This window comes from Sander vitreus, chromosome 22 (assembly GCF_031162955.1).
Source record: "Sander vitreus isolate 19-12246 chromosome 22, sanVit1, whole genome shotgun sequence".
Lineage (NCBI taxonomy): Eukaryota > Metazoa > Chordata > Actinopteri > Perciformes > Percidae > Sander > Sander vitreus.
In genome coordinates this window covers 17,782,780-17,798,288 of record NC_135876.1, presented here as the reverse complement: position 1 = coordinate 17,798,288, position 15,509 = coordinate 17,782,780, and the positions used below count along the sequence as shown (strand labels likewise).

General features: G+C 39.4%; 1 protein-coding gene across 2 annotated transcripts in view; it reads right to left on the bottom strand.

Annotated features, from left to right (window-relative positions):
* The window catches only part of smchd1 (structural maintenance of chromosomes flexible hinge domain containing 1), a 26,916-nt gene extending 11,474 nt beyond the window's left edge, over positions 1-15,442 (bottom strand). The window contains exons 1-27 of one of the 2 annotated variants that reach the window (XM_078281175.1): positions 15,304-15,442; positions 13,471-13,546; positions 12,800-12,958; positions 12,611-12,693; positions 12,260-12,393; positions 12,048-12,162; positions 11,112-11,231; positions 10,802-10,968; positions 9,690-9,783; positions 9,361-9,577; positions 9,156-9,276; positions 8,547-8,727; positions 7,512-7,709; positions 7,307-7,420; positions 6,752-6,858; positions 5,323-5,405; positions 5,104-5,217; positions 3,699-3,776; positions 3,473-3,592; positions 3,238-3,382; positions 2,890-2,931; positions 2,486-2,588; positions 2,250-2,322; positions 1,834-1,973; positions 825-953; positions 504-728; positions 137-273 (exon numbers count right to left, since the gene is read on the bottom strand). In XM_078281175.1, coding sequence (XP_078137301.1) covers positions 137-273; positions 504-728; positions 825-953; positions 1,834-1,973; positions 2,250-2,322; positions 2,486-2,588; positions 2,890-2,931; positions 3,238-3,382; positions 3,473-3,592; positions 3,699-3,776; positions 5,104-5,217; positions 5,323-5,405; positions 6,752-6,858; positions 7,307-7,420; positions 7,512-7,709; positions 8,547-8,727; positions 9,156-9,276; positions 9,361-9,577; positions 9,690-9,783; positions 10,802-10,968; positions 11,112-11,231; positions 12,048-12,162; positions 12,260-12,393; positions 12,611-12,693; positions 12,800-12,958; positions 13,471-13,546; positions 15,304-15,435 — 3,407 coding nt within the window. In that variant the 5' untranslated portion in view covers positions 15,436-15,442. The remainder of the gene's footprint in view (positions 1-136; positions 274-503; positions 729-824; positions 954-1,833; positions 1,974-2,249; positions 2,323-2,485; positions 2,589-2,889; positions 2,932-3,237; positions 3,383-3,472; positions 3,593-3,698; positions 3,777-5,103; positions 5,218-5,322; positions 5,406-6,751; positions 6,859-7,306; positions 7,421-7,511; positions 7,710-8,546; positions 8,728-9,155; positions 9,277-9,360; positions 9,578-9,689; positions 9,784-10,801; positions 10,969-11,111; positions 11,232-12,047; positions 12,163-12,259; positions 12,394-12,610; positions 12,694-12,799; positions 12,959-13,470; positions 13,547-15,303) is intronic. The other variant, XM_078281176.1, reaches the window with a different exon arrangement.
* Between the last annotated feature and the right edge of the window lie 67 nt (positions 15,443-15,509).

The following is a 15,509-nucleotide window of genomic DNA, read 5'->3' as shown; positions in this document are numbered from 1 at the left end:
AACAACCATTTGTATATACACATTCTTCTCATCTCAATCTTGGCAAGAAAGTGAATACGCATATCTTTAAAAATTGAACCATTCCTTTAAGTTTACCAACACTGAATCACAGCTTTGAGTTGGGTATGTGTCTTACACTATGTTGAAGGACACACTCTGGTCTTGGTAGGACACCTGGTAAAAGCGTGCTTCCTGCACCTGCGTGGGCACCTGTACGTCAGGCAGCTTGCCCTGGAGCAAATCCTTCAGATTTACATCTCCTGTCCAGTTAACCTTTAACACAGTCAGCGGGAACAATGAAAAGTTAGAGCAATAAGCTGGGAATGAATACAATGACTCCTAAATAGCTGATTTAGTGCAGAACTGGGTTTTTTTTATGTATTACCACGCAGCCAGACTACAGGATTTTTACAGACGTAAAATATTGCTCAGAAAAATATGCTAATTAAAAACAGTAAACATGACAGGAAAACAATGCATTATACAGGATATGCCAGACACACCTTGATCTTGGAGGCTATTGGAGCAGTGGGAGGTACCTCTCTGCCAGCCTCATCATACAACTTATAGAACAGGTTCTCCAGCAAGCCTCCAGCCAGCCACTCTATCTTTTCGTTGTTCCTTAGCATCAAATTCTCATCATCCTCACTGCAGAGCTCCATGCGGGAGACTCTTGTGCTGGGCACCACCTTCAGCTCCCTCACAACCACAGCCATCTTCTTCTGACTCTTGAGGGAAAACAAAGAAGGTCCAATGTTTTGTTTTGTTTTTAATTTACAGGCAGCTTTGTTTTAGTTTAGTTTTTTTTTTTTTTTTTTACTTACAGGCATCTCAAAATTAACTTTGAGGTTTTGTGGTTCTCCCTTGATCATTTTCAGGTTTATGGGCTTTGTCACAAGCTGTCCGGCTCCAGTGGTGCTGCAGTCAGTTGCCACCAGTGGAAACCCCTGAACCTTATTTACAAATATAAGGATGAGGATAAGTTAACTATATATTCATTCAGTTTATGTTATCAAATAAAAAAAGGGGGAGAGTTATTTAATAGTGATCATTCAGTTTATGTTATTATATTAAAAGAAAGAGGGGGGAGTTGTAGGAGTAGGCCCAGAAGGATGAGAACACTACCTTAAAAATGTTATTACATAGAGGGAAAAAAGGTAACGCCATCAAACAGTGACTTATTAATCAAACGCAGAGAAGAGTCCCTAGCATTAATCATTATAGGTTTATAAAATTAAAGCAAAGTAACTAGTAACTGTAGCTGTAAAATAAATGTAGTTGAGTAAAAAGTACAATATTGCCCTCTGAAATGCTCTGGAGTAATAAAGCATGAAATTGAAATACTTAAGTAAATCACCTCAAACTTGAATTGTACAATATGAAAATATGTGTGAAAATCAGCTTAAGTTCACCACACGCATCTCAGTTACAGACGCTAGACAAAAAATACAATAAAATGAGCATGAGCATAATCATCATATTTGCTGCTGTATATCCTACAGGGGAAAACACTGCCTTCTAATGACTGCTGGCTTCTTGCACCTCAAGTAATAATTTGCGCCACAAAGACACTTCCCTCAGTCAGCAATGCTTCTGATACTCCCTTCCTTAACTCTCTCATGCGTATATCAAATGTTTGGCTTTTTAATGGTGTGGAGGTTGGAGAGGGAGAGATTAGGGTGACCTCCTCGCCCAAGGTGTCTGCAGGAGTAAGGGGGGAACTAAGCCTCATGCCACACATTGTTAGAAAAAAAGGTAAATGCATTATACAGGACTTATCAATCAAACGCAGAACAGAGTCCCCAGCATTTCCCAACATCTGCACACCCATACCTGGCAGCGAACAATCTGTTTGGGGTTAGCGGTGATGTTTCCAGCCTCATCGTGAATTTCAACATTAAACATGACAGGGTTTCCATTCTGGACTGTGATTGGGTTGTCATCTGGGGTCACATGGAGAGCATGTGGATTACCTGAAAGACATTGAGTTTTTTTTTGTCAACAATCAGGATGATTGTCCAAGTCAAACTGATTGTTCGGATTGGCCGACCATTCCGTTAAATATTAAGAAGCTAAAAAATGTTTGGCAATTAACAACATTTCTTTTACCCTGAATTGATTTGATCATTTAAGTTATTGTTTCAGTTCTAAAAAACTAAAATGTGCTTGTTGTCTATGAAGAATTCAACCAATCAAGGTCACTTATTGTTCAAAATGAATAAATAAATGCAGTCTTAGTGAGGTCTTACCAGGAAGAAGACTGATCGTGATAGTCTGTGTGTCTTTCTTCAGGCCAGGCATGGTCACTCTCAGCTCATATGTCTGCAAAATACAAGTTTAAAATAAATTGTTGACTCTTGGCTATCAAGCAGTTGTTAGTTTTTTGTCAAATGCTGTACTCTTGTCTATAGGGCTGACATTTCTTTTTCACTTACTTCATCTAGTAAATATGCAAGATTATGTCTTCTGAGATTGTTTTTCTAACCTTTGATTGTTGGTAATTCAGGAGTTTTCCTCTTGCTTTGACACCGATGATGGTGATCGTGGTCCCACTGCGGTCCACTCTGTCGTAACTCAGGTCCAGGCCACTAAATAATGATAAGGTAAACAATAATCTGGCAAATTAAAGACATGATGAGATTTATGATGAACTGAAGATACATGTATACTTAAAAGGAGAATTCCAGCCAATGTTGACGTTAATCTTGATCGTTATAAATGTGTGTCTACTTTCGATTGAAAAACTCGACCTGAATCGGTGCAGGCAACACGGAGAAGCTGCAGCTACGTGTATGAGCTTCCACTGAGCTAAAACGGCAGTTGTCGGTGCAAGTTTTAAACGTGATTTTAGCCTCTAAACATGTTCAAAATGTCATTACAAGTGCCTACCCATGTGCAGTGATTCCTTCCAAAGGAACACAGGGAGTCTGGCTGCAGTAGATGTGACAAAAAGGCATAAAAGTTGTGTTAATCCATACCTCTGTTAATTTCCTGTTTTCTGGTGAAGACCACACTAGTCGATTGTCGAAATCATACAATCCAATATTCCAAAACGTATTTTTTCCACAAAAAAACGATTTGCCGTGTTTATGTCCATACTAATGAGAGCAAGGCTGTAACCTGACACCACAGCTCACCCAGCAGCAGCAGTTCAAAAGTTCAAGAGCTATTGAGAGCTATATTAAATGTTTTTTTTGACGACGATAGATGTTTTACAGATAAAGTGGAGTGACCCACCTGCATGTGAGTACAGGTTTAAGATCAGGAGGACACATCACTGAGTGGTCATAACCATCTTTCAGCAGCAGAGGAATGTTGAATGGCACTCCCACATAAAGAGAGGGGCTCACTGCACCGATAACGAAAGTCTCAGCACTACCCTCTGAGAAGAACAAAAACAGTGGACGTGTGTGATTCGGGCATGCATAAAGGATAACAACTATAACAGCCAAAGTTTTGCGGTTTTGCTTACCGCTGATGGTGAAGTTGAGTTTGTAGCTTGGAAGCTTTTTCCCTCCAAAGACGGTAGCATTATTTTCAAATAACATAGTGTTCAGGGACAGAGTATATTTCCCTAGGTCGGTCAGTGTCTCTGCCAAAGATGAGATGTTGATACATGATCTTTCAGCAGAAAAAAAAATCAGGGCATCCAAAAAGTAACCAATAATGACAAAGTTCACAAATAAAAAGAAATGTACCAATTTTTTTGAACCAGAAACCCCACTTCGGTGAATGTTGGCCAACAAAAGAGACAATCTCTTGATCTCCTTTAGGACCTCCATATGAACATTCAGAGAGAAAGAAAAACACAGTTACAAACTGTATACAAACTGAATGCAATTAGAATATGAACGAAGGGCTGGAACAAAGTAGAGCTGAAAAAAACTAGTTAGTCAAAAGAAAATGAAGTGCCAACAAACATTTTTTTTTCTCATTTAACAAGGAAAATCCTCTAGTTCTAACTTTTCAAATGTAAGGATTCGCCACTTTTTTGTCGTCTATAACAGTTAACTGAGTATTTTTAGGTAAAAAAACAAACGTTTTTTGTTGCAGCTCTTACCTGTTCTCTCTGAAGTAGGAGGTACACATGTTACAAATGTAATAGCACCACTTTCAATGGCAGTACAATGAAATAGTTATAAAATTACCAATTTATTGTGTTTAAAGTGCCCATATTATGCTCATTTTCAGGTTCATAATTGTATTTTAAGGTTGTACCAGAATAGGTTTACATGGTTTAATTTTCAAAAAACACCATATTTTTGTTGTACTGCACAGCTCTCTCTCACTGCTGCAGATCCTGTTTTCACCTGGTCTCTGTTTTAGCTACAGAGTGAGACCTCTTTTCTTCTTCTTCTGTACTATCTTTGATTGCACTCGCACATGCGCAGTAGCTCAGATGTAGATCATGTCCGCTAGCTAGCTCCATAGACAGTAAAAGAGAGGCTGTTTCTCCAACTTCGGTTACAAGGCAGGATTAGCTGGGAGACTTCTAAATGAGGGCGAACATGTCAGTAGTTCTTTTGTAGATTATGGTGAACTTGTGTGTGTTGTAGCAGCGCTTTGCTATTGAGAATGAGGTAGCATGCTAGCGTTAGCGTTAGCATGCTAACGCTACGAGCTAACAGTTGCGGTTAGCCAGCTCGTTTCGGCTTGTGACGTCACAAGCCGTGCCGATTTTGAACAGCTTACCCAGAGACTGAAGGCAGGACACAAACAGAAACCGTATCTCACTCAAAACAGCATGGATGGATTTTTTTCAAAGTTTGTATGCGTGTGGAAGCATCAGAGACACAAAAGAACACCCCAAATCCCAGAAAAAGTGTTTTTTTCATAATATGGGCACTTTAACATTTTACTTGCTATCACATAATAATTTTAACCATTTTTGTAGCTTTTATGCATCACCATTTTAATAATCATTATATAGAAAATATTAGTGTACTGCTATATTAATGTGCTAAATATTGAGGAAAGCCTCTTTAATTAGTTGGCTTACTGTATTACTACGTTTAGCTCTAAAAAGTAAAACAGCATAGCAGCAATAAACATCATACTATCAGATTTCATTACTCATAAAGATGTGGGTTTCTTTTTTCTTACTGTGCTGAACGACTTTGAGTTCAATAATCAGTTTTTTCCCTGCTCCCTGGCCCACTGCTGGCATCTTGGATAAAGACTCTCCCTTCTTATTTAGTATTTCGATTTTGAGTGGCCCTGAAATGATGTGAAAACACAAAACAAAACAGTGAGGCGTTTGCGCTCCATGAAAAAGTGCATTTTTCAACATGATCATGTTTCACAGATGACCGATATATTTACCGAACGGAGTCCCAGCCATACAAACAGCATTCTGTGGCCAGGGGTTACCTTCTGGCCAGCCCACTTTCAGAATCTCTGGAAGCCTGTAACAAAAAATACAGTTTACTTGAGCTGATAAAGTCTCATCAGGCTTAGACCCTGTTTACACGAATACGCTGGCGGGTGAAAAGGACAAAAATGTTTATCAGATGTGCCTTTCGTTTAGACGGCGACACCATTTTTGGGGATATGTGTGTGCCTTGTGTGTGTGTGTGTGTGTGTGTGTGTGTGTGTGTGCGCCACGTGTGTGTGTGTGCGCCGCGTGTGTGTGTGTCTGTGTGTGCATTGTTTGGAGCAATAACTCCACCTCCTCATCTGTCCAGACAAAATTGTCAGCTTTTGTTGTTCACTTCGCGCTACTAGGGAGAGGAGAGGGAGAGAGACGGAGGAGAGGGAGACAAGTAGAAGGAAGGTTCTACGCAGGCGCGCGGACTTGGTGGATCGCATTTCACACACTTTTGCGTCACCATATGCACGCAGATTTCCCTCCCCCCCCCCATAACGCCACTTTTGCGTTTTCTCTTCAGATCATTTCCATCTAAACATAGCCTTAAACTACTATGTCTAGTCAGGACAAGGAGATAAGGTGGGGGAAATGAAAACGTAACGCAAAATACTTCCAATTGATAACACATTTATTACCAATGAATCACATCTAAACTAGAATTACCGCCTTGTGGTTGTATGCCTCCGCCAACCAGTCAAGTTGCGGTTGAGATGCATGTCTGTTCAGACTTACGATATATGTACATAGACTTTGAGGCAATTTAATAAAAAGTCTAAGTATTTTTTTGGCAAAACATGGATGCTTTACACACATCTTCAACCCGAAAGCACAGAAGATCTATACAATCACCGCCGTTTCAAGGTGGGCCCCCAAAATTAGTGTCACTAATTCAGTATCCAACCAAATAACTTTTATATGAATTCTTCATTTCATTTGTGAGTTGGAAATGATGCAATTTCATTCTGCTGTGCACTATGAAATAGAACGACATCTATGACAATTTCGAATCCGTTACATTCCATTCTGTAAAAACTCTGAACAAAGCCTCTCTCATCTGTTTTAATGGGTCTCATAAATTTGTATCATAAATTGTTACACTGTTTTTTTCTTGCTGAAGATGCATCTGTGTGAACCTACCTGAACCAATCCTCCTTTTCTCTGGTGCAGCTTCTCATTTATCCACTCTCACGTCATCGAAGTGAATGGAGCGATTTTTCGAAAATGTACATATTCTTATGTGTCTCATTAAACTTTTAGAACATTGTGAACTAAACCCTGCTTCATGTCACTTTGTTGTCCGAGATCTCGTAACTGCTTTCAGAGTCAACTCATAGAGGTCAATGGATGGATGATAGCAGCATTGGATGCTAAAAGCTTACTCACCTGGCGAAGTCTTTGTCTATGTTTTTCAAGATGGCTTCATCAGTGGCGCTCTTGTCAATCTTGGAAATGGCTATGGTCTTGATCTTGTCGTGAAATGCTTTGGGTTCCTGGGGAAAAAGATTTGTTCATCAACATCCTGCTAAATAGTAGTAAGTAAAATCAAAAAAAGTTATTTGCCATTTTCACTGAAATCAAATGCTATACATAGTACATCACATGTATTCCTACATATAAATGTGGAAGAGAAGCGATTCCAGAGAAGGTTTCCGGTCACTTTAAAAAGTGAGGAGACACCTCAACCCTGTTCAGGTCTAAGGAGTCGGCAGTTTCCTGATGCCATGTTTGAGTACAAGATTTCTGTGTAATACATTATTTAAGCTTTCAAAAAGTCAAACATTTACTTTCAGGTTTTAGTTGTTGTTGTTTTTTTCCAAATAAAATTAATTAATACCAATTAAATTACAAAGACAGCAAGATAAAGAGACAAAAAGGATTGACATGCAAGAAAAACTCTTACTTCTATCACTTTATCAAACTACAGAATTCCTTCCTTACCAGAGCCACTTCGACCAGTCCCCCTGTGGCAAAGACATTTCCGTCATGTTTCCCATACAGCAAAAAACGAACCACGCTACCATACAGAATGGGCAGTGTTTTCTGAGACTTCACCTGTATGAAGAAGTATGTTAGCATCAATACAGAATACAGAATGATCAGAATATATACTCAGAAAAAAAAAAAAAAGCAAATTGATGCTCACAAGTTGGCCCGTTTTGTAAATGTTGCCATCCCATTCGATGGAGGAGAATGTCGCCCAGGGATACTGATCTCTCTTTACAGGCACATCTGTTCTTGTTATGGTCTCCATATAGCCCATGAACTTAACTTGCTTGTCCCACTTCTCGTGACAGTTTTTTAGCCACTGCGTAAACTCCTTCTGAATATTACCTCTTTGTTTCTGTGGACATGGAAATAAAACAGTTCAGCAAAACACCCGATGGTTCTTCTAGTTCTTAAATTAAAACAAATGGACTAAAGCTGCATTCAAATTAAGATATTTGTCCACTAGAAACTCCAAAACAGGTGTTCAACGAGTTGTGTATGGGGAGGCTGCTGAAAACTGTGACACTCAACCACACGTCAATGTGCAGACTGAAGAGCCAAAATAATGAGCTAAAAGCCGTTTAGGGCTGCAGACTTGTGCTAATCCTCTTTCTGCACTATAAGAAACCCGTTTTGATTAAGCCAAGTAATTTGATTCAATTTTAAAAGTAAATCTTTTGCTTAATGCAGCTTTAATCAATCCATAGTCTAGCAACATATCCTGCTTAACTTGTTTTCTCTAAACTTGTTTAAGGGATGGAATGGATAACCTTGATTAGGGATGGATGTAGCAGCCGCCCTGTTCTCTCTGACTGATCTTTTGTCTCTGTTACACTCTCGCTCACTAGGGAAATATGCCATACAAAGAATGTCGCTGATGGGCTTACTATCTGACTCTATAACGTACCACAAACAATAACTGATTGATACATTTATTAACTCATTTCCTGTCTTTAGGTTTTTGCTATAGTTAGGCACCTTGATCAGGGAGGGAGGTAAATGCAGATCTTTTTTTTTCCTGTGGACACTTCCATTAATAAATATCAACAACATCAACAGCGATAAAATAATCTGCATGTAACTTTGTATGCACTAATCAATCTTAAAAATATAAAACAGGTGCTACAGGAAAAACTCTTGAATGTGGGGCAGCAATTTGTTCTAATTATCAAAGAAATGTGTATATGACCACCTGTCCATTAACAATTCGTGTGAAGATAGTGTCCTTGTTCTTCAGTATCAGCTCCAGCTCCATGAAGGTGAGCTTGTTCGTGCTGACCATAAATCTGTCATCAGTGAAAAGCACCCCTGACACCCGACTGTAACACTCTGCAAGCTCCTTTGCTCCTTTACTCTGACTACACCAGTCAAACCTGTAATAAATGGACAGCATCCATGTAAGAAGACCAACATCCTGTGCTAATACTGTAAGAAATAAAGTTAAAGTTGGGTTCTTGCCTAGAGTTAGATATATAACGGGAGCCAGGGGTTGATTAGCCTAGCTTAGCATAAAGACTGAAAGCAGGGGAAACAGTTAACCATGCTCTGTTTGAAGTTTCAACAAAACTAGGGCGACATTAGAGTCTACAGCAATGCTAGCAACTGCTAAGCTAAGCTAACCACCTGCTGGCTCTGGTGTCATATTAAGAGATACAGACATCGGAGTGATATCAATTTTCTCATCTTACTCTGCAAAAAGCAAATAAGCATGTTTTTCACTATGATCTAACTCTTACATAACAGGTAGCAACAAATGTATGAACTATAAAAAGGATGTAACAAAATAGTTTAAAGTATTTACTCAGATACGGTGGTGTACGGTATGAGCCGTCCATTCCAGAAACAGTTAAATATCGGCCTTTTCCTTCTTGCCTGATGCAGGACTCTAGACTCATTATCGTCGTTGTCATCATCAAGAGAGGCTGATAAACAAAAAAAACTCCACAATTTGAATCCAAATATGCCATTTGTGATTAAGTATATTCAATACAATAGAGTTTGAATACCTTGGGCAGCATCAGGGTCTTCAGGGTAAGTCTCCTTGTCATAAAGGAAGGGATGATAACGAATAATTCCCTCCACCATGCCACTGTTTTGTTCAGCGTAGGCCTTAAACTCAAATGTGTCGGTAGCAGCATTTATGTACAGAGTTTGCATGTCGTTCTCAACTTCCCTAAGATTCATCGCACGGGGACATCTGGGAGGCTTCTCCCGCAGAGTGATCTGATTAAAAGAGTTACATGATAATATTAACTGCAGTAAGGCATAAGCAGGATGCTAAGAAGTAGAAGTCACTCTTGTCAACAATGAAACCCTTAAAGACCAGTCGCCTCACCTGAATGTCAATGTTAGAGAGATGATCTGAATATGTAGAGCTGCTACTCATGTTCTTTCCATTGACTCCATGAATGTAATAGTGATATGTGTGACTGAAATATGGACAAAACACATCCTTTTTACATTAAATCAATGAAACCAGTCAACTTGGGATCCGTTAAAGGGTAACTGCCGTTTTTTTAAACCTGGACCCTATTTTCCTATGTTTTTGTGTCTAAGTGACAACAATCTTTGACATTGGTCCAGTATTAAGCAAGATCGCTGCATTCGGCAGCGGCGAAACAAGCTACAATGTAAGTTATGGGGCAATTGTCTAGCTTATATTTACCTTCACGAAAGTGCTTATTTTGTCACTGACAGGCTCAGATTAATATTCTAAGTGACAACATTATGGAAAGGATTTCTAAAGAGGTCGACCTTTATGTAAAAGAGTAAGATCCTTTTTTTTTTTCATAAAAACATCCGCGAAATCTCGTTTGCTACACCAACCAGACTCCATGTAAATAAACAGTAATTTTAGCATCGTAAAATACACATCATTCAAAGTCGACAAAAACAAAATATAAACTATGAAAAGCCGTTTTGGGTCGTCTTTCCACTTTTCCAACAACCACAACTCTAGTTTTGGTTGAAATAAACACATAGTTTACCGATTTACATGTGAAAATATGTTGGCTCTATACACGCTAAAAGTATTGCTTTTTTTAAATGGAGTCTGGTGGGTTTAGCACTAGCGACTTCAGAGCTGTTTCTGGTTAGACAAAAAAAAATTATCAAAAGAGGTTTTAAAAGGTCTACCTCTGATGGGATCCTTTCCATAATGTTGTCAGACACTTAGAATATTAATCTTAGCCTGTCAGCAGCAAAACGAGCACTTTTGTGAAGGTAAATACAAGCTAGACAATTGCCCCATTAACTTACATTGTAGCTTGTTTCACCGCTGCCGACTGCAGCGATCTTGCTTAATACTGGACCATTGTCAAAAATTGTTGTTCCCATCAGTCACTTAGACACAAAAGCATAGGAAAATAAGGTCCAGGTTGAAAAAAACGGTGATTACCCTTTTATACTTTTGAGTATATATCAGATGGTGTGGGTGAATGAACTCACGCTAGCTGTCTGGTCCACACTGCAAAATCGTCTTTCAGAAATTTTATATGCTCGGGCAAGATTCCCATAATGATCACGGCTGTGAAGCTTTCCTTTCCAGATTCCTCAGCGATAAGGGAATGGAGGAAGCACTCATCATCTTTAGTCACATGTGAAGCGTCACCAACCTGCAGGATGAGGATGAAACATTACACAGAGGATAAATAGCAGTAATGTTAAAACAAAGAGCGTCAATAGCTTCATATTATAATTAAGTTATAAGTGTGCATTTACTTCATCTGAACAGAGGCTTTTAAAACAGAGCCCTTACCTTCCGGTTTATAATGGTCCCACTGTAAATATCTTCTTTGTTCTTTTCTTTTCTCTCAAAGTCCTCTTTGGATAGAACTAGCTCATGAACATCTGGGGAGCCAACTGGTTTAGTGATCATCTAATGAACAAAGGAAACAAAATTATTTAATTTAATTATTTTTTGCTCATTCATTTAAACGAAGTCAGTCTGGCGACGCAGTAGGGGTGCTGAGGGAAAGGGCTCTGGTACAAACAAAAAAAAACACAGTGATCACTGGCAAAAAAGTTTAACCTCAACTTTTGCTGCAACGTGTAGCATAATAGAAGCAATTCATATTAATTAATAATTAATTAAGATTCAAAATATATGACAACAATAACCAATAACTCAAAATGACCAGTCAGTTCTCGTATAGTACTTCTGTCTTATGGAAAAACCAACTTTTGCATGGCTTGACGAACCACGAGTTTTGGTGCTTCCTTAATCATGTGCAACCACTCCTATGAGGTTTGTAGGTATTTGAATATTTGGTATTTCCTTCATTACCGCTACAAACGCAATGTCAGGAGGCTGGACCCAAATATTCAACTATTCGGCCACTCGTTTGTTAGGTAGGTATTCCATTTTCAATTTTGGGTTTTGAATATTCATTTTATTCTTCAATACTGTAATATAACAGAATCCTAAAAAACCAATGCCTTGAATTAAACCGAAAGACATGTGGAAGCGCAGTATTTCATATCTTTACTGCGTTTGTCATTCCCTCCTCTCCTTTGATCTCCGTGTTTTACCAAGCGGACGGACACGGACACACACACACGGACACGGACACACACACACACGGACACACACACAGACACACACACAGACACGCAAGTGCACATGTCCTCTTTTTGGTAGTCGTTACCGCATCTGGTAATGCTGCATTCTTAACTATTTTCAAACAAGACATACCCTGGTTGAGTCTCCGATGTAGAAAGCAGCCTGTTTTCCTCCAACTCCAAAGTAGGATATATCACTGTTGAGACTACGAGGGACAGAATCAGGCCGGACATACCCATCTTGCTTACTGTAGTGGAGTAGTAAAATGATACAACATTGGAAGCATACCGTGGACAATCATGGCTAACCTGAGGCTAGAAAGTAAGAAGGTAAAGTGCACCAACCTTCCAAATGTGCTGTTTTCCCTGGAAAACTTAGAGAGTCTGTACACTGCCCAGTTATTGAGCTGTTTAGACGTCATCCCGCACCCATTATCTAAGACAATTACTGCAGGTTTCCCAAGAGTTTCATCAAACATCTGATAACACACAAACACAGAGACAGAGACAGAGAGAGAGAGAGAGAGAGAGAGAGAGAGAGAGAGAGAGAGAGAGAGAGAGAGAGAGGGGTCAGTCAATATTACAAATTTAGGCACATACTTTTTTAACTCTCTGGACAACATGACATCAATGTGAAACAAATATGCAAAAGGTGACATATTTGGTTATAAAATGATATGCAACTGCAGAACCAACCATCCTTATTTCTATCATCCTCACTCCTGTGTTTTTAGCTGTGGCTGAAATAGAGTTGTCGATCAGCTCAGCAAGTGCGTATGCTGGAAGAAAATAACAAAAAGTAGCAAGTTATGAGTGATGCTATGCAGCTTAATGTTTCTGTCCATCTCAGGTATACTACTTTAATTATACTATATAAGCACTTACGCAATGATTTCTGGCCCGCACTAGCGTAGTATTCATACATGCCACTCCGGATCAACGTATTATAATGAGGCTTAAATGTGATGGGCTCCTCTGTTGCCACTGCCAGAGCTTGGTCCTCCCGTTGCAACAAGTGGAGGGTGCTGTCATCCTGAAGCTTCTCTACAATGAAAGAAATTAACCATTTTTTAGGCACTGATCGAATTGCCTTTAAAGTATCGAGAATCGAAAAATGCCTCATCATTCAATACCCAATTTCAATCCCTAAGGAGTAAATATCATCATTGTCAGAGTGTCAATAAGGCTTATTATTAGATAGAACATTATTAGATCTTGGTAGAAGCATGCTCCTACCAATATCTAATAATGTTCTATCGAATAATAAGCCATATATATATATGTGCCGTGATGTGTAATGTTGTGGTTTCTTTTTGTTTTAATAAAATTGGTATCGAAAAAAGTATAATTTAGGAACCGGTATAAAAGTCACGGTATTGTATCAAAATTTTTGGACGATACCCAGCCCTACTTATAAAATGAACTGAGAGTATCAACATTTAAAACAAACAGAAAAAAACAGCACATTAAGAACAAAGTAATATATATATGTTTCTATCTTTAATTAATAGCAGCATATTGTTTACTTTTGCACCTACAAGGATGGATTTACTCACCAAATTTGTCAAAATCCAGGACTGTTCTGTCCGTCGTGACCAAAACAAATGTTTCATGTAAACAGATTGCAAATTTCTGTAACAAAATGTCAAAACTGAGTGTTAGCCTAATTGTTACTTTTTTGTTTCAGTTCTTAATTGTAGCTGGAACAATCATTGATTATTCCAGTGGTTTATTTTCACTATAATTCCATCCATAAGTAACACAATGACAGAATGTTAACTATTTGGGTCATGGGATTCATACACTTTCTGTAATAAAACATCTAAAAGCAAAAATCAGATGGGGGACCCTGGGACAAAATCTTATCAAATGGGGGTCCATGGTCTAAATTGTGTCAATTTGGTGGTGTTTGCCGTGAAAAAGTTTGGGAACCATAAGATTAGTCGATCAACAGAAAATGGAGCGGCAACTATTTTAGTTATTGATTCATCGTTTCAGTAATTTGTCCAAAAAAAACTGCCAACCGTTCTCCAATGTAAGGATGTGTTGCTCTTTATCACTGCAAATTGGTCGCACGGCCTAGGAGGAGTTAGAAAAAGTTGTTTTTTTGTGCATTGCACGATATTGCGAAAAAAACTTCTTAGTGGAAATGGGCGTGGTCTATATCATCAGATTCAACTCAATTCAAGGAACACGTGGATATAAGGGTTTCTAATGTGTGATGTGTAATGTGGGAGTTATAGGCAGTGTTGGGGAAGTTACTTTTAAAAAGTAGTGTTTGCTTGTTACTTCTTAAAAAAGTAAGACACATGCAGCCTCTTTTCTGGAAATCCTTGTGTGTCCGTGCAACTGACACAAGTCCACAGCGGTCCGCTGTGTGTATGTATGAGGCCATCTCCACCGCATCCATCTGTGAGGTTGTCAGCTTTGTGTCTGCCTGGCTCAGAGCGCCATCCAGCAAAAAGCCACAAAGTTTAAAACGCTCTCAAAAGTTAGCTTTGGCTGCTTCTCGCTTGCCATGATTGCTCTGCTACCAGCCTCTGTCAAGTCCCTTGTGAGCGCACAGCTGAGAAGGCAGCGTCGTTGTCAAATCTGTACTGGTTATAGGCAAAAACACGTTTGTCGTCATTATAGCGCCACCTAGTGAACCATATGTGTAATTTTTGGGATGTGAGGTCCATACCCCACTGTAGGTGTGCCCTCAGGAGTGGCTCTAGATGGTACCCTCAAAATTTCGTAAAAATCAGATGAGCTGTTCATGAGATATATACTTTTTGTACTTGTAGCGCCCCTAGTGGCCAATTTGTTGGGGAGCCCCAAGAATCTAAAGTTTCGTGTTGATAGCATTTATTTTGGCCGAGATATGGCAAAGTTCGTGTTTTCATAGCTAGGTACACAAATTTGTTTGTGCGTAATTGGCGCCATTTTTATCCAATAAAAAATCTTTTTATAACTTTTTGTCAGGTCGGTCTGGAGATGCTACGTATCAAGTTTCATGCAGATCGATCGCACGGTCTAAGAGGAGTTCGAAAAAGTAGGTTTACGATAATTAAAAAGTCTAGGCGGAAATGGGCGTGGCCTATATCGGCAGATACAGCTGAATTCGGGGAACGCATGGATATGTGTATTTTTAATGTACGCTGTACGGTTTGAGAGTTATAGGGCCAAACGCGTATCTCTGCTTTTTCTCCGATGTCCTTGCAGGGATCTGGACCAGTCCTGAAAATGGCACCCCCCACCATGTGCGGTTTAGGCTGTAGCGGGACTTTTAGGTGGAGAAAAATAATAAGAAAGCAATAGGGTTCCACAGCTCCGCTGGAACTGTGAAACGCGTTGCCTTGCAAACGCGGTTCCCAGCCCCCTCTGGCTTGGACCCCTAAGAACATTACCCGGTGCAGAAGTTGAAGAAAGCCATTGAAGTCCAAACCGCTTGTTTCCAGCAATTTCCCCGTAACTTGCTGCTCGTTTTCAGAGCGGCGGTCGTAAACACGGATCCTTCTTCTGACTCTTCCTTCCTCCATTTAGGTGCAGAGAAACGCTGAGTGCTACAATTAAACGTATTCAACTTCAGTGTACCTTAGCCAACTAGCTAGTA